Source organism: Chelmon rostratus, chromosome 6, assembly GCF_017976325.1.
Source record: "Chelmon rostratus isolate fCheRos1 chromosome 6, fCheRos1.pri, whole genome shotgun sequence".
Classification (NCBI taxonomy): domain Eukaryota; kingdom Metazoa; phylum Chordata; class Actinopteri; order Chaetodontiformes; family Chaetodontidae; genus Chelmon; species Chelmon rostratus.
Window position 1 is genome coordinate 24,876,977 of NC_055663.1, and position 27,757 is coordinate 24,904,733.

The following is a 27,757-nucleotide window of genomic DNA, read 5'->3' on the forward strand; positions in this document are numbered from 1 at the left end:
CTTTCAAAAGTTTGCATGAAATTCTCTTGACAGCAAAATGAAAACAGAGCTAATGTCTCTCTCTCTCTCTCTCTCTCTCTCTCTCTCTCTCTCTCTCTCTCTCTCTCTCTCTCTCTCTCTCTCTCAGCCCACCCACACCACATTCGAGAGATTTACATTATGCATCTGTAGATGGAAGTTGGTAATGTGGTGACACTGCTGGCTGGCTTGGTGTGTTACTGTGCAGCCTGTAATATTGAGGGCTGAGATGAGAGTGCATTCAGTCGGCTGATTTGAATGAGAAAGAGAGAAATATGGAGAGGATGGCGTCAACAGAAAAGCAAAATCCTCTCCGACAAGAGAAAAAGTGAGACAAAGATGGAGTAAGAAAATGTGAAAGGAGACAATAATTTTGATTTATTCCAGTAAGATACACAAGGAACCAATGTTGATCATAAATTGTTCACAATTGCGGAGAAGACAAGACACACATGTGTGAACTTAAAATGTATGGATTTCATTGAAAAAGACAGAGGAGTGTGTGTCAGAGAGAAGCGTAGCACTTGGTAATTAGGTTGGATTCTTGGATGGAAGAATGCATTACAGCGCCAGTGTTTTCCCTTCTGAAACTAATCAGACAGATTTACACACATACTCCGCCTGGTGTCAGCCCGTCGACGATGAAACATCCAGCGTGGAACGTCTCATCTGTGCAGCGCAGTCGTCATGCAAAGAGACGCTCAGAGGGTAGTTTTTTTAACCTGCACCACAAAAAGTCAAGCTTTTAGATAGGACATTCACAGTGGACTGGTATCAATGCAGCATATTCTCTTTTATTATTTATCTTTTATCTGAGATCCTCATTATCGTCCACAAAGTTGTCGCTACTCTTCCAGGACGACTCCCGAAAAGGCAAAATAGAAAATAAAGATGAAGAGTAATTTAAAGTCCCCGCAGTATAAATCAAAAAGGCAGAGCAAAGGGCAGAACATACAGACTTCACACAAACACAATGAAAAATGTATATTAGGACAAGAACACACTGTTGAGAACAGTCCCAGTGAACGATGCAGGAACTGAAGCAAAAGTACAGCTTGTGAGATGAAGCTGTCTTTGTTTCAGTAACTTTTTGAATGAAGATCTGCTGTGTTTATCTTATGTCGATGTCCAACATATTCTGAGGCACAGTTTGAATGATACAGTGTTTGTGGATGTGGCACAACCAGGTGAGCTCACTTGACATATATATTATAAGAAAAACCAAGTATATATATATAGTTCTGTTTCTTTAAGGCTCATCTAGGCTTTTAAACACTCACCAAAACGAGCACCAGACCTTTATTAGAGACAGGATATTGGGATGGTTTGTGGAACCATGGCTGCATTAATATATGAGGTGATAATGAATGGCCTGTTAGAGTGAAGTTACGCTGCACCATCAATAAAGAGGCATGAATTTTAAGAAGCCGCCGCGCTCTCATCTGTTGATGCTCTTCATGCAGGATCTTCGGATGGCAAATAAATTCTATTTGCGAAACAGATGATGACAACTGTGAAAACTGTGAATTCTATCTGCAAGTTCCAAAAAACGTCAGCCCGTCTGAGCAATTTTGTCCTTCAGATCTGACAGACAGACGCGTCATCAGCCACTCCTCAATGAAAAACACTGTAAAATAACTGTGGACTCAGTGAGTGTGGCAGTATTCATGAGACATAGATGTAGTTTCATTTGATATTGCTGATGTGTGGATGTGTCTTGATGTTACATTGACGGAGAAATGCTCTGGTCTTTGTCCGGTGGTCTATCGTCTCAGTCTGTGTCTGACTGAAGCTCATTGACAGGTGCATATCTGAATATGAGAACAGGTCGAAAGCTTCACACACTGGCTGGAAGAATATTGTCCATTTTCTAGTGTTTGCCAGGCAGAATTAACAGTACATCTCCCCAAACACATGGGCTTTTAATCCAATTTTCAGAAACCAGTTTTAGAAGTATTCCACCAGTAGGAAGACAGTCTTTTCATAGTACTGGGCTGTGCATGCAGTAAAAAGACCAAATATAATGGTATATAACTGGGGCTACATGACCTGAGAAAAAGGGCTGCGGTATTCCCCCTGGCTCAGAAGGTAGAAAACCTACAACAACCAGAACGCAGTGCACCCGACCAGACCACTAAACTCTAAATCTGGTGGTTGACATGATCCGGTTTCAAGCAGTGGTCTTCTGGTCACAAACGTTCTCGTATTACACCTAAACAGTAAAATACTGGTCTGAAAACATTTGAGGTGAGAAGAATTAAACGCAGTGACAGAATCGTTGTTCACGCTTGGTCAGCGCCGCCTTGTAGTGATCAAGCAGTACGATCTGTGCGAGCCACAGCCCTGAAGGGAAGTTTAACAGCTTTCATTTGCATATGCAGCCCACATTGTCCTGATACAAAGCTGGGTGGAAATCAGCTCCCTTTAGCACATAACTGCTCACATTTTTGTGTTTTTCTTCTAACAAGAACTCGGTATTCTTGAATGTGCTTTTATGCAACTCATCATAAACAATGTAATTGATAATTGCTAAAGCCAAAAATCGGAGACCTCGAGTAATATGAACAACACCATGTAGTTGTTTAAGCTGTGGAACTGTGGTGGTAATGATAATAACTGGTAATGAACTTACAGACCTCATGCTGTACCTGTTTCCTTGGCAACCCATAACTCATAGCCATCTAAAACATGCCGCCTCTCTTAAAAATACATAAGAACAGGATCTCCGGTGAGAGCTGCCGTTCCTTTTGTGAAAACTGTGTTGAAACAAAAGCGTCATAAGCAGTGGAAAAGGCTCCAGACGAGACGGTCTGTTAATATTTTATTGTAGCAGGTTAGCAAATCTGTTTGAGGAGAAGCCTGTTGGATGTCACCACGAGCTGTGCAAGTAAGTCAATGTACGCACGTGAGGCACCTGTTGAGAAGCTCTAAACGAGCGTCTCAGGGTGAAATCAAAACCCTGAGCTGAAAGATTGAGAGCCTGAACTCAGACCTCTGTTTAGTGTTGCGTTTAAATTAAAACCAGGCTCTTCAGTGTTTTTCCTCTTTTTCTGTTTTCGTGGTTCTTCATAGTGGATCATGACTCAGCCAGCCATTGTGCTCTGATGCTACTGGTCCTTAAATAGTTTGTTTGAAGGAGAGATCCAGACCTGACGCAGGTCTGTAGATCTGTTTGTTCAATCTGGACTCAGACTGTTTAACAAAACTCTCTAATGTTATATACTGTTACGAGCCACATTAATTACATGCTGAATATTACTACTTTCAGGTGACGAATCCAATGTTTGATATATTTTAACTTTATTAATAGCTAAATTGGTTGAAAATCTTACATAATCCTATGTCTTATAAAATCCTTTCATAAACTGTCGGATAACCTTAAATTTCATGGCATTCAGTCTGAAAAAGGCTGTACTAGGTAATAAAAATGTGACATTTGGCAGCGTGTGGATAATCGAATCTGCATCGTCGAACTCGTAGTAATCGAATCTGAAAATTCACCAGCTGCTGACATGGTTTCACCAGCAAATTGGAAATGTATGGAAGAAGCAGACCTTGAAGTGGTAGCTGCTGTCAGCGAGGTTGTCCATAATTTGAAGTTATTACAGCAAATCTGCAATTCTTGGATGTCCTGCTGACCCAGCGCTCTCCTGTAATGTCCCTGGTTTGAGTCCAGACTCTTGTCACATGTCAAAACTCCCTCCATGTGCCCATTTTTTCTGCCTCTGTCTCTTCAAGGCATAAAAAGCTTAATGCCATAACAATGCTTCAGTTTCCCATCACAAATCATAATACAGATTAGATCCAATATAAATATTCACAAAAATTAGTTTTAGAGCATCAAAATGATTCAAGAAGAGTCCGTTTCATTCTGCTGGGACATAATGTCTTCAGTCTCATATTCGTGGCTGTATTGTCTGCTGTACATTGGGATTAAAGGCTGGTGCTAATCTGTCTTCTTGATGTTCACAGTTAAATACAGTCTGCTGCTCTCTGCACTTTTATTTTTCTGCTGTGAACCTGGTTTGTAAGTCTATTTATCAGCTTCCTCTTGTGAAACGGTCACGTAAGGTAATAGGTCTGCGCTAACCTGAGGCTACAAAAGGAAAATAGATCTGGCACACACACACATACACACAGAGGAGAAACTTTATTCACTGCCCTCCAAGGTGTGTGGGTTGGGGAGAGGCAGAAAATTTAGGACATCCTGTCTTCAGGTCTTTCAGCTGCCTCCATGTCAGATGTTAGCTGTCAAATACACACGCGCGCGCGCGCACACACACACACACACACACACACACACACACACACACACACACACACACACACACACACACACACACACACACACAGGATCTGTCCTTGTCCTTCTCTGTCTTCTTCCTCCTCCTCAAACTTCAGCACACCTCATCCATCCTTCACTCCTCAAGGTCTTGTTTATTTAACACATTAAGTTACTGAAGTCTTTTAGAAGTGTAGCTCCTGATGATCATCAGCTGTAATTCACACACTGTTATAACCAAAAGGACAGGAAACTGCAGATTGATAGCACACGATTGTTAAACAACAAATTTAGAGCAACGCATAAAGACCTGAATGACCAAAAGACTCTCTCGTTTTCCTGTGTCTCTACATAATGGACTGTCCAATAAAACAGATTAAAGGCAGACCCTCAGTGGTCAGAGAAAGGGCTGTAGCCACCAGCCAACAAAGGATGTGTATCGTCACCATAACAGATTTGAAAAATGTGTGTGTGTCTGTGTTCTCGTCCAGGCCGCAGGGCGCTCGCATGATGTCCAAACAAGCGGGTGAGCAGCTCTCCAGCACCACCGTCAGCGAGGCCTCCACTGCCATCACCTCGTCCACTGTCGACACCACCTCTGCCTCCAAGGTTAGCCTGTGTGTCTGTGTCTGAGGCTCAGCTGTTTGGCTGAATCCAAATCTCACTGCGGCATGTTGAGGACAACCGCGTTTAAAAAGAAGCATCTAAACCCACCGGTGTGTCTCTGTGTGTGACTCCCATGCTGCATGTGTTTGTGTAAGTTTGTGCATTTTGATAATTTGCGGTTAAATCAGTGTCATCACAGTGATTTGTGTGGTTTACTTTCAAAGCACTGCATCCATTTTGCATAATAACCTGTTTTTTCCCTCACAAATCAATATTTCATTAAGTTCCAATTTGATTACAAACATAAAACTGTGAGTTTTGCTTGCTCGTTTCCAAATTCCCCAATGCAAGCCTGATTTCGAATGAACTTAAATTATAAAATAATATTCTAATGGAAAATTCAATCATTGCCTTCAGTGGCTTTACCCAATGATGAGAATCATAAGACTAGGTTTAGTTAAGTTTTAAGCTCTTTAAAGCCAGACAGTGCAGCATTCAAGTATAAAACACAGTTTTCAGGTTGTTTTGGCTGATTTTAGTGCACTAAACCTGCACTACTTCTCCATCGCTCAAAAACAGAGAGAGCAGAGGAAAGAGAGCAAATGACAGGTTCAAAATGGACTCTTCAGCTGCTAAAAAGTCCCATAAATCCTGTCTTTTTTATTTATTTTTTTTTAGCTTTTTCACTTCTTTACATTTGTCCCCTGCAGCCATTATGGAAACCTCTGTAACCCTTAGCTCTGTCTGTGATGGGTCAGCTTCCTCCTACTGTTTCCTTCCTTCAGGAAATGTCCCTGTTTCTGGGAGAACAGGCACACACAGTGCTCAGCGCTGGTCATGTCTGCTAACATTCATTGTTTTGATGGGAGTCAAATCAGCAGCCTTTCTTATGAGGAAGAGTGTGAGATCCTCAGTCTCCTGACAGCCTTTCTGTTCTAAAGCTCACAGGTGCACTTTCACTCCAAAACACCTTTAGAAAAGGTGCCTTACATTCATTTTAACATTTATTTAGTTTGCTCCTGTTTAACCACAGTATGTTCAGATGTCCGGCTATGTTTTCCTGCTCCTCCTTGTTGTTTTCCATGTTCAGATACGATATAAAGTGTGTTAATAAAGTAGCAGTCGTGGTTGTAGTAATGGGACTGGAGCTGTTGCTTTTATTCGCGGCCACTTACTGACCTGGTTAGCGGCTGTTCTTGTTTGCTGACTCACGCCAGGTGTGGACGGCGCACAATGATGAATGAAGAGTTTAGAGGTCTTCCATGGTTGACCGAGATCCATGACAGACCCGCAGGAATGAAATGTAACTGGGGAAAGAGGTGCAGGTGGAGGGTTGGTGGTTGCAGGTCTAGTTTGATTAAAGCAGGATTCAGAGCCAGATAAGTAGCATAGATGTGATTTAATTAGAGTTGGCTCCTACCTGTCTGTCTTGCAGGAGGGGTACGGAACAGCAGCTTTACCATAAAAGGCAGTTTTTTAGGCTCAATTTCTCTTTTCAGGCAGTTAACAGCTGACAACTTGTCACCGCAGCATCAAAATAACTTTTACGCTCTGTCAGCCGTTCTGTCGGCCGGCTGGTCCAGACTGAAATATGTCGACAACTGTTAGATGGATTTCATGAAACTTCATACAAACATTAGTTTTACCAGGAGGATTAATCCTAATGAAGTCTGTAATCCTCTCACTCTTCCTGTAGCGCCACCAGCAGGTTGACTGAATCACAGCAACTGTTGGATGGATTGTTATGAATTTTGGTTCAGACATTTATGTCCCCCTCAGGATAATTATAATCACTTTGAGAATATTTATCACCCTGCACTGTTGAAATTACCATTAGCCTTAGCAAATGTTGGCATGCTAACACGCAAATGGATTCCACCGAGCACCTGTCTGTGACACGTTTTTGTTCCGTCCTCCATGCAGCTGCAAACCCCATCACGAGCATTTCAGTGTTTCAGCTGCCTGATTTTTGTTGACTTGCTCTGATTTGGACATGTTTCCTTCATTATTTCTCCACGGAGTAGAGCAGAGAGCTCTGGGATGCTTCTGAAGCGGTGACGCGCTCAGTGGAAGTGCGTGCATTGTCTGGAATAGCAGCAATCCTTCGAATCCGTTCCTCTCCTTTTCTTTTTCTCTGGCCTTGCGCTGCATTTGTTCATATTTCTGAGTTTTTGGTTGCACACAACACACAGCGCACATTGTATTTACACCGCTGCTCACATGAACTCTAGAATACAATCGACACACATACCAGTATCAATGCGTAGTGCTGCCGGAAAGACACACGAGTAACAATAAAACAAAACACACTTACATTTGTTTTTTCTCCCTTCCCCTCGTCTGGTTGTCCTTCAAGCTGTCATTGGCTCAGACAACGTGCTGTTGCAAAATTATGGAGTTAGTTGAAGCTCTTCTGCAAAAGAAATGCTGATGAATTCCAATGTGGGCTTCCGAATAAAGATCTCATGTTGGTTACATTCTTTCAGATCTGGTGTTGTGAAACAGGAAGATGTCCAGGAGTTAGAAAACGTCTCTTTCCGTCTTCTTTATTAATTTTTCCTTCCTTACTCTGCTTTTTTTTTTTTCTTTTAGTCTATGTCTTACACCCACTTTCACTCCCTTGCACACATGCACATACGCGGCTCCGTGGTGGCGTGAAATCTCATCCTGCCCTATCAACAGGTGCCGCGGGACTAAGATTGAACACGTGTCATCGGGTGCGGCACACAGATGACAGGGCATCAATCACAACGGCTCGTCGCCATTTCCGCACCCCGCGTTTTCCTGGCCCGCAGCCCTCCCAGGTGCTCTGGCTCATCACCCCTGCCATCCAACAGCGGAAGCCTCATTCTGACAAGAAAAACTCCCAACAAAGGAACGTTGTCTCAGTGGAAAGATGAGTCAGTCGTGTCCCCCTTGCAGAACACACCGCCATCAAGAAATGAATCCACATTTTGAATAAGTCACATCCATTCCGCTTCTGACAAAACATCAGAGGGAGCGACGAGACGGATTTCTCCCACGAGTTATGTGTCACAATTCTCCTTTGAGCACTTGTGTTCTCTGTCGCTAGATGAATATTTAGTGATGTTGTGTTCGTAACCAGGCTGCACAACTTCTTTGGGATTTGTCAAAGTCGTCAGTGTCATTTAGGACTTCCTGTCGTTTCTCACTTTGCAGTCATGAATGTATGCAGCTTCTTGGGCCTCATCGGTTCCCCGCCTCAGTATTTCAAACTAGCAGTCTCTCCTCTTTAAAGGTCCAGTGTGTAAGATTTAGACCGATCAATTGGCGGAAATGGAATACACCATTCATGAGTGTGTTTTCACTGGTGTGTGATCACTTGAAAAAAGGAATCGTACTTTGTATCTACAAAAGAAGCCTGCTTCACGGAGTCCGCCATGTTGCACTGCCAGGTCTCTACAGTAGCCCAGGACGGACAAACCAAACACTCACTCTTGAGAGTGCCTTTCTTGTTTTTAGTGGCCACTGTAGGGGACGGTGAGTCCTCCACACTGGTCCTTTAAAAACCAACATATACCACAACAAATGATTAGCCTCTCTCATTGGACAGTGATAGGTTGAAGGATTGGTTTGTCACTTAAAGGTCTCTGATTTGAGCTCCTGCGTTAGCTGGAAAAAAGTGAAATGGGGAAAAAGAGATTGACACTCCCCCTTATCTACTACCATTAGCTCTCCTACCTGCTCATGCAGTAATGTACTGTATTTTGCTCTTCATTTCATTTTATTTTGTTCAGTTTGGTGAGCATACAAGCTTTCCCACTAACTTTTAAATACACACAAGTTCAACGCAAGTGCCAAGTGGAAAGCTGGTGCAAATCAACAGTAGGAGACTGTTTGTGCTGAGCAGCTCACATTTGAAAATCCATCGCTTTAGGGATATTACTTACTCATCATTTTCTGTTCCTGATCCAGGGTTTCCGTTATCCGGTAATTACCATTTTTTTGGCCGGGAAAATCTGTGGAAGTCTGACATATTTCAGTCTCTCTGGTCATAATGTCCGGTGAAAATAATTCGAGAGTTAGATGTGAAAATATTCTGGCTCTACACGCTGCTTTCCCCCGCTGGTTCTCTGATGTCTGCCCTCCCTCTCACTCCTCTCCCGATGTTTTTACATCTAACTCAGTGAAATAAGAGTTTATTTCAACCTTACGAGAGTTGATGGTGAACAGTGGAAAGACAAACCGAGACAGTTATGGTGAGTTCTGTTTTGTTTCTGTTGAGTTTGAATGAAGTGTTGATGATAAAATTACTGCTTCTGTAAATGGAGTCTGGTGGCTTTGGTGAGAGCGTGATAGCGGCTGTTTCTGGTTAAAGAAAAAGGATCTTACTCTTAAACAAAAAGGACGTCTGTGGTGATCCCTTTCATGATGGTATCAGATACATAAAATAGCAATCGGAGCCTGTCGGTGGCAAAAATAAACACCTTTAGTGGACGTACATTGACGGGGTACAAAAGCCCGGGGGTGTTACATTGCAGCCCGATTTGTGGCTGCAGCACTCTCGCTCAATACTGGACCAATTATGTCCCCATTAGCCACCTAGACACAAGAATATGAGAAAATAGGTCCATAAACACAGATAGTACTTGACCTGAATTTCTCTCATTTGTCCAGGACATTGAAATCTTCGAGGACATGTGGACCAGCACTCAAACTCTGTCCTGCGTAAATTACTACGTGTTATTTGTCAAAAGAATATACCAGGACTGCCAGTAATTTCATTACTGATTAATATGTCCAGTAAATTTGTGATAAATTTAGATGGAAGCTTGGTTCTTGACTTCTATAAATCACCTGTTTTATCAGACAACAGGATACTTACAAGATACTCAATTTACAGTAATATAAAACAAGAAAAGCTTTAAATCCTCCCGTGTGAGAGGATTGAACGATGCTGGGTGCTTTTGCTTCATAAATAATTTAAATAATAATCAAATTCAGTCAGTTTCTCATTTGTTTAATCGATTATTTGGCTTACGTTTCAGCTCTAAAAGTAACCCAGATTGGATCTTGGGAGCTGTCATGTTCAACTCCACTTAGCTGCTGTTAACCACCGATCAGATCCACTTGAACAGATTGGGATTAGATGTCTAGTGTACGTACACCTGAAGCAGATTTCTAACGGGAGGGGAGAGCACCACTCGTGTTTAATTACCTCACCCTTCCAGATAATTCCTGTATGACTAGGGATTTGAGCTGACAACCTCCAGGTCTTAGACTGGGCTCTCTGGGCTTTTAGGTTGTCTGATCGTGTGCCATTAATGTAACAAATAGCTGCTCTGCACCCTGAGTCACTCACCTACAAGACAGAGTGCTACTTTGCAGCAGGGACCACAGCCTTTTCCACAGAATTACCCTCGGCCTAAAAATAGACCGCCGCATCGTGCACACATCTGCGGACGCACACACACAGGCAGAGACAAACATATTTACCATGCACGGACATACACATACTGTATATTTGCAGATAAGGGACTCCAGTGTGACAGTCCTGGAGCTGCTCTGTGTCTTTGCATCATGCTTGGGCAACCAGCCTCCCTTTAATTAGTGAGTGTGTTTGCTGTTTTCCAGCTGTGGATGCCTCCCAGTGCTGCTGCCAGTCCATATACACACTCAGGCAGCCGTCACACCAAATCTTTTATTATAATAAGTGTGTGTCGAGGGTGTGTGTGTCTGTGCGCGCGCCGGGGGGAGCAATCTTTCGTCTAAGGTTTCAGAATACAGGATGGTGTAATGAGATTTCATGAATATGTGCACAGTGTATAAGTATGTTTGCAGGCTTATACAGCAGGCATGCACGCACAAACAAAATAATGGTGCAAGAAGAAGACAACCAGCAGCCGTGCATTTCTTTAATGTGTGTAATGGAAGATGAATTGATGTCAGTGCCTCGCATGAATTATTCCTTAATGGGCTGAAACAGGAGTAAATACTACCAACGAGTTAAACGCTGGTACCAGACCTCAGCTGGGTAGGTTAACTCATTCTGTTCATATAATATAATTTCACCTGTTTTTGTCTTTTCACTCTTTTCTCACGTTGAACAATGACTTGATTAACCCACAATGATAGGCAGATTAACAAGAATGATTGTTAGTTCAAATTAAGTGGCTTCCCTAGAAGACTGGTCAGGGATCTGATCGCTACTAGCAGTAAAGAAATGGGTCACACAGAATAAAGGATTTTTTTTACAGGTCCCTTTTCCATTGTACCATCTGTGGCAGTCAAATTCAACAATTTTCCACAGAGATGTCGTCTGAGTCCATCTGCAGCACATATCTGTCCAAGCTGTTGTTCAGAACTTTTCAATTAGACTGTAAATGAAGCCGGCTGGCCGAGGCCTTCCTCTGTGAAGTTTGCTTGGCCTTCCTTTGTTTAGGTGGATTGTCTTTGCTTTGGGTTCAGATATTTTTGGCCACAGTGATCAAATCAGGGATGTGAATGACAAGGAATATCACGCCAATAATATCTAAAGTGATATTTTCACCCCACTTGTGTTTTCTTTCCTGTCCATCTCGTTGTTGTGTTGAAGTCTGAATGATGTTTCCCTCCTGTCAGAATAGTGCGGCAGTATCGCTTTGAGGCAGCAACTCCATCATCACATAATTTGGAGGACCCTTTTTTCATGAGGCCTTTATTATTTTAGTTGATAATATGCTTACATGATGCATTACTAAATAAATATATACAGAAATCATGCACAACACACACACACAGTTGGAGAAACAGGGGAGTCAACTGGGGCCCACAACATATTTTTGCTCTGGAGCCACTAAATAGGTTAATCCAGCCCTGCCCTCACTCACTGTGCTGGGCTCTCCTGTGACCCTGCACAACATAAGCATATGTATGAATTCCAGGACTAGTGTACTGAATGCCTGCATATACAGTTTAATAATGTCTCTGATATCAATAAAAGCCAAGCACACATATTGCAGTGGCAGAAAAATCAAAGGCGAATCTCGAAGGCAACTTAAAATGATGCAGAGATCCAGGGTTTTACGGAAACTTTAACATACACTGGCCATTTTTAGGACTGACTGTTTCTATGACAACCCTTGATTTTATCCTATGAAGAAAAAAGTCACCCTATCAGCAACGCTGAACTTTCAACATACACAGATACATCCACTGCTGCCCCCAGTCTGTTCCTGCTGACACGGAAACAATGTGGAGCTATTGCCTCACTCTCTTTGATGGCGGCTGTTCAGGTTCGCTGTCCAGACTTTTCCAGCAGGTGTCTCTCTGGCAGTCTTACAGGTGACCTGCAGGTCACAAGCCCGCTTTTCTGACCTCACACCTGATGGGCTGGCCTGATAGGCTTTGTCAGTGTCTGACAAATGCCATGGCAACCATGGCTGACACGGTAAAGGAGGTCCAGTGGAAAATTGGCTGTGCTCAAATAATGGCTGTAATTATGTAACAACTGGGGCAGAAACAGAGAGGTACCTGGGAAAAAAGATGAAGGCGGTGTGGGTGAAAGTCCGTTCAGTGATGTTGTAAGTAAGAGTGAGTGGTCTGGCGAGGCACAGACGGAGAACTGACTCACTTTTGGTCTCAGCCCTTTCAACCACAAACGGTGCAAATGTTTGGTTCACTGATTAACAAGCTGACAATATAACACATACTGTGGCAGCTCATTGATAAGTAAGAAAAGTGTCATCTCTCAGTCACCTGTACAAATGTGATCTGTGCCATTCTGATGCAATGAAACTGTTGACATCATTTGTAACACTGAAAGCCTTCTATACTTGTCTGTGTGTGTTTCAGGGCTCCCGGTCCAAGGTGCACAGCTTTGGGAAGAGAGAGCAGGCCATTAAAAGAAATCCCAATGTCCCTGTGGTGGTCCGAGGATGGCTGTACAAACAGGTCAGGACACACACACACACACACTGCAACACTCTCATTCCAACACACATGCATGCGGTGCCAGTGGGACAGCCAGTAATAACAGGTTGAGGCCCTGTTGAACCGACCTCTGGCGATGAAAACTTGCTCTTGGGAAGTAAAATGTCACTTCTAGTGTGGAAGAAGCCAAAGCTGTACATAGCACCGGCTTTATAACCAAAGATTTCACTCTTATACCAGGATAACCCTCTCAGTATCATTACTGCTTTCCAGGAATGCACTAAGAACAAACAACAAAATAATGTACATCATCATGTAAAGATGTACTTTTATTAATTGAGCAAGTCCTGCAACTAACTCACCATTTTCATGATCAGATTGATAAAATCTCTGATGTATTTTGTCATAATAAATCAAATTGCACTGTGAAATGTCAGAAACCCGATGATCAAAAACAGAGAAATCCTCACATTTCACACACCGCAATTAGAGAACGATTTAAAAGGTTAACTGATAAACAAAATTGTTGCTGATTAATCTTTAATTGATGGTTGTTCTTCTGATACCTGTATGAACAGCTTCATTGAAATACTGTCTCTTTAGAATATTGTTTATTAGCTAATGTTTTCAGATAATTGATGTCATATAAGCAACAAAGGTGAAACAGCAAATTATTGCCATATAATGTGAATACATTGATCTGAATACATACATGGCTTACAGACAGCTGGGTCCGTTCTACAGGGATGAGCTCCAGCTCCAGCCTGCATGGTCCTCGAACATTTCCTCCAGTGGCCTACTTTACTTTATTTTCCTTGATTTATTTTTTTTTGCTTTGGCAATAGCGAGCACCTGCTGTTGATCACAGGCTATTACTGGAGACTATTTGTATTTGAAGTTATACTTAAAATATCTGTAGTTGGCATCGTCCCACTGGAACGCACTTGGCCTCAGTACAAGACAAACAGTGAGTGATGTTACTGCAAAGCAATTATACTTTAATGGCCGCACACAGAGGCACATACAAATACACACAGGCACAGGCAGGGATGCACACACGGCTAAATGCACAGCCGCAGACGCTGCTATGCACATACAGTCTATTATTGCAGTGCAATTATATTTTAATTACAAAAAGCTTTAAATGCTGTCAGGGACGCACTCATATTCAGGCACAATCACATTATCACTAACAACTGCATGCACACACATACACACCATCACTCACTGACTACTTTTGCATGCTCACTATTCTTCCTCTGTTATTCTAAATATGACAGTGTTTGTCAGGGGTCAGGTAAACAGCATATTCTGGTTGGATTTTCCTCGGCCTTATTACAAACGGAGCCTTTTCCGATTAAGACATGTGGAGTGTGCTGATATTATTTGGGTTTTAGGAGCATTCATGTATACAGCACATTCTGAACATGCGTTTCAGTTGGGTTTTTACTGCAACACACAGCCTCCTGCCTGTTTACAGTCAGCTCTGTGCGTTGCCTAGCTAACAGTTTGCAAGGCTGGAGAAGGGATGCATGCATGAAAGAAAAGCCCACATTTCTGGTTGGAAGGAAAAACACTTTTGAACATTATTAAAGGTTTGGATATCAACAGGTTTTTGGATATTGCACAAATATCATGACGCAGAGCTTTTCAAGAAGGTTTTTGAACGAATAAAATAGGGGGGCTGAGGAAGTGTGCATTGCTGCATGGAAACTGCAGTAGAAGTGGAATATTCATTTTAGCCACATAAACAGCTTAGTAGGAATATGCCTTTTTTTTTGGAAAAAGGGCAAAAAATAGAATATTCTGTGCATGTTATAGCTTCATGAGAAGAAGCATATACCTGTGTTTGAGGTGACTTCATCCCTGCTGTATCTCCTCTCCTCTTTAAATGGCACCATTTCCAGCCAGAGAACATAAAAGACAGAACGGGCCGTAAAGCAGCGGTGGCAGGCCCAGCGAGCCAGTGAACGAGGACAAATGATGGCTCCCTTCCTCTTCCTCTTTCCTGTTCCCTGTCTTTATCTCCGCTCATGTCCGCCTCACTTTTGCTTTCATTACTTCTGTTTCTTCTGTATCCCGTCCCTGGCTGCTCTATTCTACCTCTACCTCTCCCTTCATCTTTCTCGTAGCCCACCTTCCTTTTTAAGATATGCCTCTCCTCCAGTCTGTGCTACTTGCTGTCTCATTATTAATTCCTTCATTACTCTTTGCCCCTCTTTCTCTCTGCAGGACAGTTCTGGGATGCGTCTTTGGAAGAGGAAGTGGTTCGTCTTGGCTGATTTCTGTCTGTTCTACTACAAAGGTGAGTCTCTGTGTAATGTCGACTGGACCTAGCACATGGACAAAACCGCTGAAATTCCCACTTACTAGCTGTTCCGCCTCTTGCCTCTTGGTGTTTTCTGCTCCACTACAATCATGCTTCAGGCAGGGACAAAATAACAAAAACACCTTATAATATAGTATAATTCAAAACAGCAACACCTCCACAGACTTAAAAATTACCACCGTGCTGAATTAACACCTCAACAAATCCTGAATGTTATAAGCTTCACACATGAAGGATGTTGAATGGTTATTTGTACTGGGCTGCATTGTGTTCTACAGGTGTCTCACAGGTGTTGATATCATATCAGGTATGAAATTCATCTGCAGATGCTCCGGTTCAAGATTAGACCAAACCTTTCTGTTAATGTAGGTTTATGAGCCATGACAACGCCCAAAATGTGGCTAACGACTAGGTAAGCCTTGTTTTTAGCCACGCTGAGACACCCAGTTTACGCCTGGTGGAGATTAAAAACGTTTGTGTGTTGAGCACAAAATCTATTTTTAATTTAATAATTAATAAAAAAATAACTAAATCCTATATCTTAATACATCTGTGGTTGTGCGTTGTAGTGTGTTTCTCCCCTGTCGTTTTCTTATTGGCGACGTTGTGAGCAATCAGAAACTTGGCGGGGAAAACACAAGCAGCCAATCACAGCTCTTGCGGCCCCGATGTGGTTCCTGCGTAGCTGTTGTAGCCCGACGTGTAGTCGAGGACGTGCATGTCAGCTAGCTTCAGCGGCCACGTGAGTAGGCTCCATAGCTACGCCCTAACGCCTGTACACACAGCTGTAAATCAAAGCTAGCAGATGTCTCACAGCTTTCAATACAAAAAGGTTTGGACAGAGTTGAGAAGTTTGAATCGGACTCTGGTGATTCTAGATTTGAAGTGAACTGCAGCTGACAAAGGAGCCAGTGATTCAGTCTGGGCGGACATTAATCTGATCTTTCTCAAACGCATTGGAAAGATATGGCCACGCACACACACAGCCACACACGCCATCAGGCTCCATCCTCTGGCTGTCTTTATCGGCCTCTCCACGCCTTTTCTTTTCATCTCCATATTCTTAAGCGAGCCTTTTGGGACGCGCTCCTCTGCCTCCTCGCCTCGACGGGAGGATGAAATCAATTCTCTGTCGTTGCTTTTTCCCTCTTTTCTCCGTCCGTCTCTGTCAGTTCAAAGGTTTCTCCTCTCAACATGAAAACAACAACGTGATCTGTCTCCAGCATCACTTATCCCCTGTCTTCATCTCTTGTTTTTACACGAACAGTCAAGCCTCCCTTTGTTGTATTTGCTGTTTTTTATTAGCTCCTTTATTTGTTTGATGCTTTCTGTCGGGAATGCAGAGGTTGTTTCCTTGTTCTGTTTATTTTTTTGTTTGTTTTTGTTCATTTTTCTGGAAATTTGGGAGTTATAGCAGCCTGGTGTTGCATTTACAACTTTATGCATGGTTTGAAAGGATGATTCCAGTATATTTAGACATAATTTTAGCTGGAAATGCATAACTAATACAAAATAAATTAGGAGAAAAAAAGATACATGGTGGCAGGAAGCATTAAGAGCTGAAATGTTAGTCTATCAATCGATGAGCTGATCGGCAGACAGCGAATTAGCAACAAGTTCAATCTCTTCTTTCAAGCATCTTCTCGGATTTAAGCTCCTGAAAACGATCAGTTAAGTTTTTGTATTCCTTCTAATTAAAAATGTGTAATGTCTTTTAAATCATTGCATTTAAACAGGCGCCTAATTAATACAATGTTTAATAGGCAATTAATAGGCATTTTGCAGACTTGTAGACTAAGATCCTCGATACATCCCTGGTTCCTCCCTCTTATTTCCTTTACAGCCTGTGTCAGGTTGAGTCGCTTTTGTTTTTGTGGCCCGATACCACAAATTTCCCTGAAGGAACATTACAGTCTGTACAGCATACGAAACCCTCCATCCTGAGACTTCAATCGGAATGAGAAAGAAGAAAAACGGACAAAATGGAGTGACAAAATCCCTCCATTCTTGAGCTGTTTGGGTGTTATCTAACCCTTGTCACGGTCTGGTCTGCTCAGTGTGTGTGTGTGTGTGTGTGTGTGTGTGTTTTTGTCCGTGTAGCAGGGCAAAGCAGATAAAAAGACCTCACCGGTCTCGCCCACCATTTAGGGAATGTCTCCTCCAGAAGTCCTTGAATTATTTTTAACCCATTACCCCTTTAATCCGCAGCGCCGCCTTATCACCTCTCAGCCAAGCAGCCACACACCCGCGCAGGTGCCACACACACATACTTTCATATCATTACTACATTTTGCGTTGTGCACACACTCACACACGCATGCATTCTAGCATGCTGTCACAATGTTCAGAGGGAAACAAATACTCTGTAGATATTTTTTATAGATGTGTGAGCTAATTAAGATAGGCCCGGTCGCATACATGTGTTTGTGTGTGTTTGTGGTTGTAGTTCTATCTTTGCGAGGACCATTTGTAGAGGATTTCTTCTGGAAAGTGAGGACATTTTTCACAGTCCTCACTTCTTCAGAGGACAGTTTGAGAGTTAAGACTTGAGGTGAAAGGTTGAGGGCTGCATTATGTCACTGAGGGTCCTTGCAGCTATAGAAGGACGAGTGTGTGTGTTGACTATGACCTCAGCATGTAAACCGGACGGGGCGGACACAAAGGAATGGCGGCTGGCTGCCAGCTGGACCAGGCCAGCTTTAGCTCCGTGACACTGGGATACCGGAGTGGTCATTTACTGTTTGGCACCGCACCATGGTATGAATGACGGCATCTGAGTGTGTGTGAGTGTGCATTTGAGTGTTGTGATACTGATGGCAGGCAGTGATGAAATTAGTGGGTGATGAGTGATATTTATTCTCTTGCTCTTTCCTTTCCTCCATATCTCTCTCGTTCCTTTTCTCACCTTCCTCACCCTGATTATCTCCTCCCTCCCTCCCTCCCTCCCTCCCTCTCGCTCTCTCCTGCACTTTCTCTCTCTCTCTCTCTCCAGACAGCAGAGAGGAATCGGTCCTGGGCAGTATTCCTCTGCCCAGCTATGTCATTTCACCCGTGGGACCTGAGGACCACATCAGCCGCAAGTATGCCTTTAAGGTACGCGTCTGTTTGTTCTACAGATGACTCTGTGCTGATTCATATTCACATTTGTTTGGTTTGGAGTGTGTGTTGTAGCCATCTATATCTGGATAAAAAAACAAAACAAAACAATGACTCCCTCTGACACGACCACGTAAACATAAAATTCAAGATATAACAGAAATAAAAACTATTCAAACTGGAATTGCATGTTGCTGTTTTTATGACACAGCGTGACAGTTTCTGCTCAAACTAATTGGACTAAAAACACTTTGCTGAGTGCTGAGGTGATTGAGGCACTAACACACTGACAGAGTGAAATCAGTGCAGTGTATGCAGTGCTCTTCTGCACACTTCAGAGGTTTTTTGATGCTTTTGAACATGATCAATAACTTGCGGATGTTTCATGTTTAAGTAATGTCAATACTTTGTACACACATGCTTTAAGTGTTTGACCCTCACGCTATTTGACACACTTTCAATGAGAGTTTCCACCAGGTGGTTTACATTGTGAATAACAGAGATGTTCATTAGAAGTAATACACGTTCCTTTCCAACTGAAAACCAGATGCTACCATAACACCTGTTATATGCTGAAAAGCAGGTTAGGTGGCGTGTGACGGTTTCCCCCGTAGCTTTATTGAACACTCCTGTTTTTGAGAGTCGTTTAATAACCTCGCAGTAATGACAACATATCTGTATGCCGGGTTCAGACCTCACGATAACAGTCTGATAGCAGCCTGACCCGACAGACGTAGGTCATCACAGCAACGGGTGCTGGGCGTGACCATCGATCATCTCATCCCGTGTTTCACACAGGATGACGAGCACATAAAAAATGGACGAAAAATTCCACGGCATGCACACCTGTAAAAATGGCGAAGTAAAACACTTTTCCAAACACAAGACAGCCGGTATCATTCACACAGCACTTCCTTCCCGATGACATCACGCACATCGTGAAAGACTGCAAACTGTGATTGGTCCATGAGACCAGCGTATAGTCTGTCATGTTTCCCCGTCAAATCACAGCAAGAACTTATGACTATTTAATTGCCTAATCTGAAGCAGTGACAATCGTAACAGACAGAAATATCATGCAGTGTGAATCCGGCATCAGGCTGTAAGCACAAAAAACACCTTGAAGTGAAAACGATCATGCAAGTTTTTCTATTTAAGTGTTTAATAGTTTTAAAATCATTGCATTCAGACAGCCTAATTAATACACTGTTTATGGCAAAAATGTGGAAGAATCCAGAATGATCCCTGAAGTCTCTTTGGCAGTGGCAGTTAATAAAAGAGATCAACACACAGTCAGATCCTGCAGCCGTAGCCCTGCCTCCTCACACACCCAGCCACCACTCAGCTTTGCACAGCACTCACCACCTGTTGTGATGTCTATTACCACTGAATGTCTGTCGGCACCTTTATTGAGACAGACAAACTCCTCTGGAGTGGAATGAAGCTTCTCCGTTCCCTGAGGCACAAGCCTTTTTAAGCCGAGCCTTACACGTGTGAAGTTAAGAGGCAGACATACTTGTACAGCACACACAACAGTGTGTTTGCCCACGTGTGGCTTCCACGTTATTCATAGGCTTAAAATGGTGTAGGTCTCACAGACGCAGCCATTTGCTTTGTGAGGCATTAAGTTTTAACTCGGTTTATTACATGGAGCGATGTTTGCCTGGTTGTAAAAGAAAAAGCCTTGGGACCAAAAGCTCATAGGTTTGATTGCAGCCATGTACCCATATTCCTGGATCGATCCCTGAGCAGGGCACAGATTCTCTAACATCTCACTGCTCTTGGCTCTTGGCTCAGTGCCTGAGCATTAAAATATGTAAACATTTCACTAATAGTCAATTTAGTCACCACAAGCTGGACAGTGTCCAGTGGACAAGTGTCTACCAATGGAGCTAAAAAAGTCAGCTTTATTGACTCCTAATTATTGAGCACACAGACAGAAAAATCAGCAAGCGCTAACGGAGATGGTCGGACATTCCCCTGAGCTTTTCCTCTGTGGGCCTCTACGTAAGATCAGGCCAGCTACAGATTCCATTGTTATCAGTGGTGGAAGAATTTAAGTGCAGAAGTCTGCTAACATTAAGAGACTCAAAGGATCCGTGTGTGTGCCAAGCAGGCCGCAAATAGGCGACCGATGCAGCCACAAACCAGGCAACAAGCAAAGACAAAGCTAACGCAAGGGACACCATCATCCAGAGAGAAGTGAGGAACTCTGAGGAGGAATCAAGGGGATCAGAAGCTGTTCAGTTAGGCATGCCGTAGTTTAAGGGCTGGATTAAGTAGGAGCTACTGCGCTCAGTATGCGACACTCTTCCCTCAACCGCACACTTGCATACATGGGGAATGATGGAGGACCCCAGCTGTACCTCTGTGGCACCAAGGGGACTCGAGTGCACTTACTGACAATGTTCAAAACAGTTCTAAACCACGGCCGGTATAGATAAGAGCATGAGAATGTCTTGCGGGTATTCATTGAAACATTGGAGCACGAGAGGCAGATAAAGTGGTCAGTGAGCTAAGACGTAATTAGATCTGTCTCCTTCATTCAGAAGGGAAACAAGCCAGACATGTCGCACAGATCTAAACCTACCACACTGCAAACAAAGAGGTCTTTCCATGTGGGTCTTGCCTCTCTATGTCCACACATTGTGTTGAGGTCCCTGGAGGACAAGAAGATAAACCTGGTGGAAGTTGCAGTGCCGTGGGAAGAGGGTTGTCTCTGAAACGTCAGCCTCTAGTGCATGGCGTGTCCCCCTTTGAGGTGAGTTGCTGAGGCTTACCTGCAGCTTCTGTGAGCTTGATGAGAGATGCAACTTCGCGAAAGGGGAAGGAAGCGGAGAGAGCCTCTTGCAGGATGTGGAGTTGGCGAGAGGACAGAAGCTGAAAGGAGCAGATGGACAGTGATTTGGCCACAACTGCCGACCCACCAACCGGAGGACTGAGGCTCGAGACGCTCTATGAAAGTTGTGCACCGTCTGAGAACATCTGCTCCTGGACATGAGAAAGTCTAGACTGGAATGCAGAATGTAGGCTCCCAGATATGATATAAGTCAAAATATTTTAGATCATCCTCTTCGGTTTTTCGTCAAAGTGAAGAGAGAAATCTTTTTTTTTTTTAATGCAATTGCATGGAGAAGTTTTGAGAGCAACCTTGAAAAAAGGGTGCATGTATATAATGAATGCAATATTAATGTTTGAATTTGATCCCTGACACCAGAGCTGAGACATTTCAAGATCAGTACGCACGAGGAAAGAAGCAAATATATTTTATAAAGGTTTCATGAAGCTATAAATAAATAGGTAACACAACTCATCCCCAGGTTAATACGGTTTATTTGTAAAATGTGTGATTTTTAAACATCTGAAAGTGACAGGGTTAAGATTCACACAGCTCAAGTTAACCATCATAAACTAATAAAGATGAACAATATGGCACTTGTACTTGCATCATGGCCAGGAAGTTATACAGGAAGCTGCGAATGATGGCTGCTGCTTTATGAAGTTTATTTAGTTTTGTCTTTTTAAAGAGCAGCGTAAAATCTTGCTTTTGCTGACCTCCACTGGTCTGACCTCTCACCTTGCTGCAGTGATGTAGAAGTGTACTCCAGGGGGTCATCAGTCCTTATCATAAAAAATAAAGTAATAAACTGAAACTGGGCTGGTGTTTGAGTGTGTGAATGCTGCACCAAATCGACCTATACACACCACGACCCCACAAATTAAACCTTCAAGCTTCGACAGCCACCCACCCTCCACCGCCCTCCCCCCTTTTCACCGAATCCTCTTCCCTCTCTTGTTCCAATTGGTTGGCTGCCTGAGTGGGACTCCCTCCCTGTGAGTGTGTCGCGTCGTCCAGTGACAGTCCTCCCATAAATAGGTACTCTACGCTCTCATGTGCTCTCCCTTTGCCAGATGTAAACGTAATATTTCCTTGTTGTCTACCGCCGGTGTGGTTTCTCTGGGTCCAAACATGACAGAATATACAGCAGTCGTGTATATTCCTCTGTTGGTTTTTGATGCATGTTTTGCGAATAACATGTCCTTGTGGCTGACGTGGTCGTGCTGTTTTTTTTTTCCTTTCAGTGTTCTCTGTGTTATTTAATTCCTCCTCTGTTCCTTTGTTCCTCTCTCACCCCATCATCGTTATCGCAATATGAATCTTTGTATTTGGCTTATCTGGTGTGGGGCTTATCGTTCATCTATGTGCTGCTCTGGCTGCCTCCTCCATCTGTCACATCTACTGTACCAGCATGCAGTTTTCTGATGGCGTGCAGAAGTCCTTCACTTTATTTGGAACTCACGTCACCTCACACTACTGTTCCTGAAGTGAAGAGCTGGAAAAATAATGTTTAAGCTCTGCAGGAGATCTTTCCTTGTAGATGCAGACTATGCAACCCCATAGTCACGCAAATGGTGATTTTTCTAAAGCAGCTGCTGCTTAAGGGAACTTTGAAGTAGAGAAACCTGTTACTGGGATATTCTAACAGGATTTTGTTTTAGAAACAGAGAGAAGAAGCACTGAATGTTTTTCTCAAAGCCGGCATGATTTAAAAGTGAGACGCCCACAATCTCCATTTGGATGTTTTTTCAGTGTGAATTCAATTTCTACAGTTGCAAATTTAGGAGAATGTACCTTATCAGAAGCTTTGTGGTGCTCTGGCTGCTGAGGCTTATCTTTACGAGCACAATGACTCTTTAAATAGCGCCCGGACAAAGAGAGTGAATGTGTGTGTGTGTGTGTGTGTGTGTGTGGAGCTGTCCACAGGAAAAGAGGCGACACTGTTGTAAGCTGTTGCAAGAAGTGAGTGATATTTTTTAGTTTGTAGAAACAGAGAGGCTGAAGGGGGGTCAACACAGAAATTGAAGGAAGTGATTAGTGCTGGAAAAGAAAAGGCGAATAAAGAGAGGAAGCGATAGGTGGAGAGGAAGGAAGCCGTGAGGGCTAGCTGCAGTGAATTAGAGGGCAGAGAAAGAAATGGCGAGAGGGATTTTTCATATTTTCCCATTATGTGTCATTAAACAATGTAGTGGAGAAAACAAATGATCAGGAACACCCTTAAAACTGCCACAAACTCCCACACAGACTCAAACCACAGAGAGGAAAAGAGGCTCAGCTGTGTGTGGATTCAGTGTGTAGGTGTGTCGGTCACGCACTCACGGCTGAAAGACCCACTCAGCATTCAGGCTAAAGAGAGGCTGAGCCTCCCAATGTTATTTTAGATCACTGGTGGTGTGTGCTGTATTTTGTCACTAGTGTTAGTGTGTATGTGCGTGCTCTTACAACTCTGATTCCAAAAAGGTTTTTGTAAAACAAATAAAATATGATAACTGCTGATCCTCGTTGACAACTACTCAATTGAAAACAGCACAAAGACAATATATATATAATATGTTTGACCTCATTAGATTCAATGATTTTTGTAAATATCTGCTTATTGTGAATTGAATGCTACAACACGTTTCAAACAAGTTGTTTGCAACAAAAGACTGGGAAAGATGTGGAACACCTGTTTGGATCATTCCACAGGTAAACAGGTTGATTGGTAACAGGTGATAGTATCATGATTGGGTATGAAAGGAGCATCATTGAAAGGCTCAGTGGTTCACAAGCGAGGATGGAGCGAGGTTCACCACTTTGTGAACACATGATTGGATAAAGGATGTGACGACATGGACTCGGGAACACTTTGTAAAACTGTTGTCAGTAAACACAGTTTCCTGCCAAATGATTGTATTCTTTTTCTATGTCTGTTTTTCACTAAGTCCCAACTTCAGGGAAATAGGGAAAAATTAAGGCTGGTGATATGAGATTGGAATTGACAGAGCGTTTAAATGCAAATATGGTCTGGTGGAGGTTGCAGGGGGTTTAGAGGCAGGTTTAGTCTGTGGCTGAAGTTCCTGTGATCCAGATTAGGGTTTGAATTCAGTTCAACATATCACAGTACAAATGTGTGTCTGTGTCTCTGTTCTGTGTGTGTGTTTTCACTGCACATGCATGCCAGTATCTCTACACGTGCCCAAACATCTGACTAACGGCGCAGCCCTCTGTCTCTCATCAAGAAGCCTGTCTCATTGTAGCTATAAGAGGCCGTCTGTCAGAGTGCTGATGCTGAGTGAGCCGGCGTGTTTTGACAGCTGCTTCCTCAGGATGCTGTTATTCCTTTCGTCAAGATTTTCAGGCTGTTTTTGGATACATCTATTGGTTTACAAGATGAGTGGTCGCTAACTAGTTTCCCTGCCCCTTTCCTGTCCTCCGATGTGCCTAAACACATCTCCATTCGTGACAGTAACAGGCTGGCTGAGCCCTGTGTGTGGTTCAATCTGTTGTTTTCCTCTGGGTGGCCTTGGTGTCAAAGAGTCTGCAGACTTTCATTTTAATCAGACATTACTCCAGCTGATTTCACTGATCAGAAAGCCTTCAAGGAGAGAGTGTCGGAATAAAAAGTCACTTCTGCTAAGACCGCAGATACATGCAGCCCACAACACGACTCCAAGAGCACAAAAGGCAGTTTAGAAACATTGGACATGGAGACATAATACATGCATGAAACTTGGTCTGTGTTTGCAGTTTTTCTGTGTTCTCTGGATTCTCTCAAATACTTGGAAGCATGTCATCATGCAGTTCTGTACTGCACTGTACCTGCGGTCAGCTAGGTGTATATCACAGCATCGCTCATGCATAAACAGGGTGATTTGCAGTTTTGACTTCAGTGGCGTGTGGCTTCAGCCAGCACAGTTGAACTGGGTTGTCAGTGTGATGTTTTAACTGGGCAAAATGAGAAACACTAGTCAGTTTCTCTTACTACCCCACAGATGGAAAGCATGGTTTTGTTTGCAGTGTGTAGTCAACCAAATATTTTTGGAGTATTTTAAGCACGTTGCTTATAAGGTACACCAACACATAGATATGACACCTGTAATTAAGTTATACACTGTTTTACACTATCATTAAAGCTCCCGTAGTAGAAACAGTGTCCTGTTGGTAGTGTTACAATACATGAAGTAATGAGTGAAATCAGCTGCTGCAGTGTTTGGTCGACTGCTAACTGTTAGAGTCCTGGATCAACTTTAAAAACCACACACCAAGTACATTAGGATCCAGGTCTCTACTCAGTCAGTACATCTAATGTGGACTTAATTTACACCTGGCATCAGGTAGCCTGAAAAACAGGTACCGCTTTGTAGATTAGGTGAAGTTGCAGTCGCCACATTAGAATAAGCTTAAACAATAAAGACCATTGTTGAGGACACGGTCAGTCTCTGCTCACCTCCAGACAGTGCAGTCATGCATACTCCCTACTACTACCCTTACACCTGAGCATCACCAAAGAGCCAATTCACAAGGTTATCTGGACTTGGACGAATCAAGTGAGTGGCGCAAACAATTCCCAGATCTGTTCCAGGATCACGGTCAAGTAGATATTCAAGCATAGTGAGAAAGAAAATGATATTTTAAGGCGTTTTATTAGCGCAGCTACTGACATGAGCTTGTTTCAACAGCCAGACAGCAGTGCTTTCAGAGGGGAGGTGACTTATTAAGCTGCCGGGGAACCTGGGAGGGATGCAGGAAAGGCAGAGTTTAATGTACATGTGCTGGAGTTTAATCAGAGTTTATAGTAACAGGGATGGAACAGCAGAGGTCACAGCCTTTGTATTATTCATGGACTTGTTGAACTGCACAAGTGGGTGTGCTGTTTTGTGTGTTTCCGACTGGACAAGAAGCCGAATTGCTGAGGAATCGCTCTCATTTTCGCACGATATAAACCAAATCACAGTGAAATCATCACGTTGCAGCCGCAGTGGAATCCCACAACAACACTCCACACACACTTCTCATCCTGCATTCATTATTCAGTGAATGAATTAGGGTTGGGAAGATTTAGTGTTTAATTGCTTTTCATTTGCATGCATCTGTTGTTGAGTGGGCTCTCTCGTTTGTCTCCAGTCCCAACCGCCGCAAGAGCGAAGTAGTGAAGTAAAGAAGGAAAGGGAAAAGTAGGACATTTATAGATCTGTGCTCTATGGGGTGTGACTCCCTTTTAAAGGGGCCTCTAATAACCCCACTTTCACAGCAAGGACAGCTCTATCAAGGATACAAAACACTTAAAGTGCTATTAATTAACCAACAGCTGTTAGTGATGTACTGTTCCTTGAATTTCTTGTCCAGTTCTGGTGCTCGATGCTGTTTGCTTATCCCCGCGGATAGCTAGCCAATTATAATATCAGTGGCATGATGTTGAAATATTTTCAGCACAGATGAAATCAAGCTCAGTAGCAGGAACACTTTCTGACGAGGCCACATGAATTATCAAGCAGCGAACGTCTCGGTGTCGGCCTCTCAAGGCTTCTCTCTGGACACGCTTAGTTCAACAAACTTTCAGGAGAAGCAGAGATACCAACTTCTCCACTGATGCCAGTCTCAGTGGACCGAAATGCAGCGCGGCTCGAAACATGTTGACTTTGGAGAAAGAAGCAGCTCTTATTTTCCGTTAGCTGGAAAAACACCCTCCTTCTCTCCTGCAGTTACTGTGCTATTGCTAGTATTAGCGGTTTTTTTTTGCCAAACGGGCAGCTATGAAAGTCAGGTGTTAATAATTCTCTGTTCATTCACACTTTTTCACTTTAAACATAGTTATTCTATCCATTGTGTATGTAAGAAAATGATCAGTACATCTTTAAAGCACAAAACTGGACTTCAGGCAGGGTTTAAAATAGGAAAAACTCAAAAATATCACATTATTAATACACAGTTTGCAGTTGAACATCAGTCAGTAAGACTAGATAATGTCTGAGTAACTTGATGCATGGAAAACAGAAGTTCTCTTGCAGGTACTCAGACTGTAGTTTGTGTTATTAGACCTATAGTATATTGAGTATGTGTCACACCTGCGTCGGCTCTGCTTGAATAGTTCTGCGACACCACACATCAGATCGTCTCCTCGTTACACTGCAGCAGAATTCTTTTGAGACTCTGCATCTTTAAATCTTTCCCAACTATGAAATGGCGCTCTTGACTGTCACGCCACGACAACAGTGTGTTAGATCACCTGACTAATTGTCTTTTTACGGCGCATGCAAAGAAATATCCATCTTAAGTTTGAATATGGCTGTCGTGAGCTCAGCACTTAAATCACGCAGGACAATTACCTTGTCAGGGTGTGGGATCTAATCAGGCTTGCATTTCGCACTGCCTCTTTGCAGAGCTACCTTTTCATTTCAGGCCACTGTAATTGATGTTACATCCTTATTTCATGAGATATGCAGTCAAAAAATACAGCAAGCATAACTGAAAAGCTATTATAACATCACTGTGTGTGTCTGTTAACTGTTGTTTGCCCCTTTATATGTTCTTAGTAGGTTTCTGAGATGTAATAACAGGCAAAAAACAGGTTTGTGAGGAGACGCTGGCGTTCTTTTGTCTGACGCTCACATTTTCTATTCTCCATCGTACCGAAGAATCTTTCCTCTCATTGGTCAAAAGTTGTGGCTTTGTTGGTCGTAGCTGGCTGGCATTTTTGTCTCTGTATTTCTATTGTGTGGTTTCCTTCATTGGC

General features: G+C 43.0%; 1 protein-coding gene across 12 annotated transcripts in view; it reads left to right on the top strand.

Annotated features, from left to right (window-relative positions):
• Positions 1 to 27,757, top strand: part of LOC121608557 (pleckstrin homology domain-containing family A member 7-like) — a 133,189-nt gene that overhangs the window by 80,909 nt on the left and 24,523 nt on the right. For 11 of the 12 annotated variants that reach the window (XR_006006921.1, XM_041939885.1, XM_041939882.1 and 8 more), the window contains 4 exons: positions 4,792 to 4,909; positions 12,701 to 12,799; positions 15,011 to 15,083; positions 18,100 to 18,200. Coding sequence is in view for 10 of the 12 variants with exons in the window: in XM_041939885.1 (XP_041795819.1) it covers positions 4,792 to 4,909; positions 12,701 to 12,799; positions 15,011 to 15,083; positions 18,100 to 18,200 (391 nt within the window). In the remaining 2 variants the exon portion in view is untranslated. Of the gene's footprint in view, positions 1 to 4,791; positions 4,910 to 12,700; positions 12,800 to 15,010; positions 15,084 to 18,099; positions 18,201 to 27,757 lie in introns of those variants that run through there. The other variant, XM_041939887.1, reaches the window with a different exon arrangement.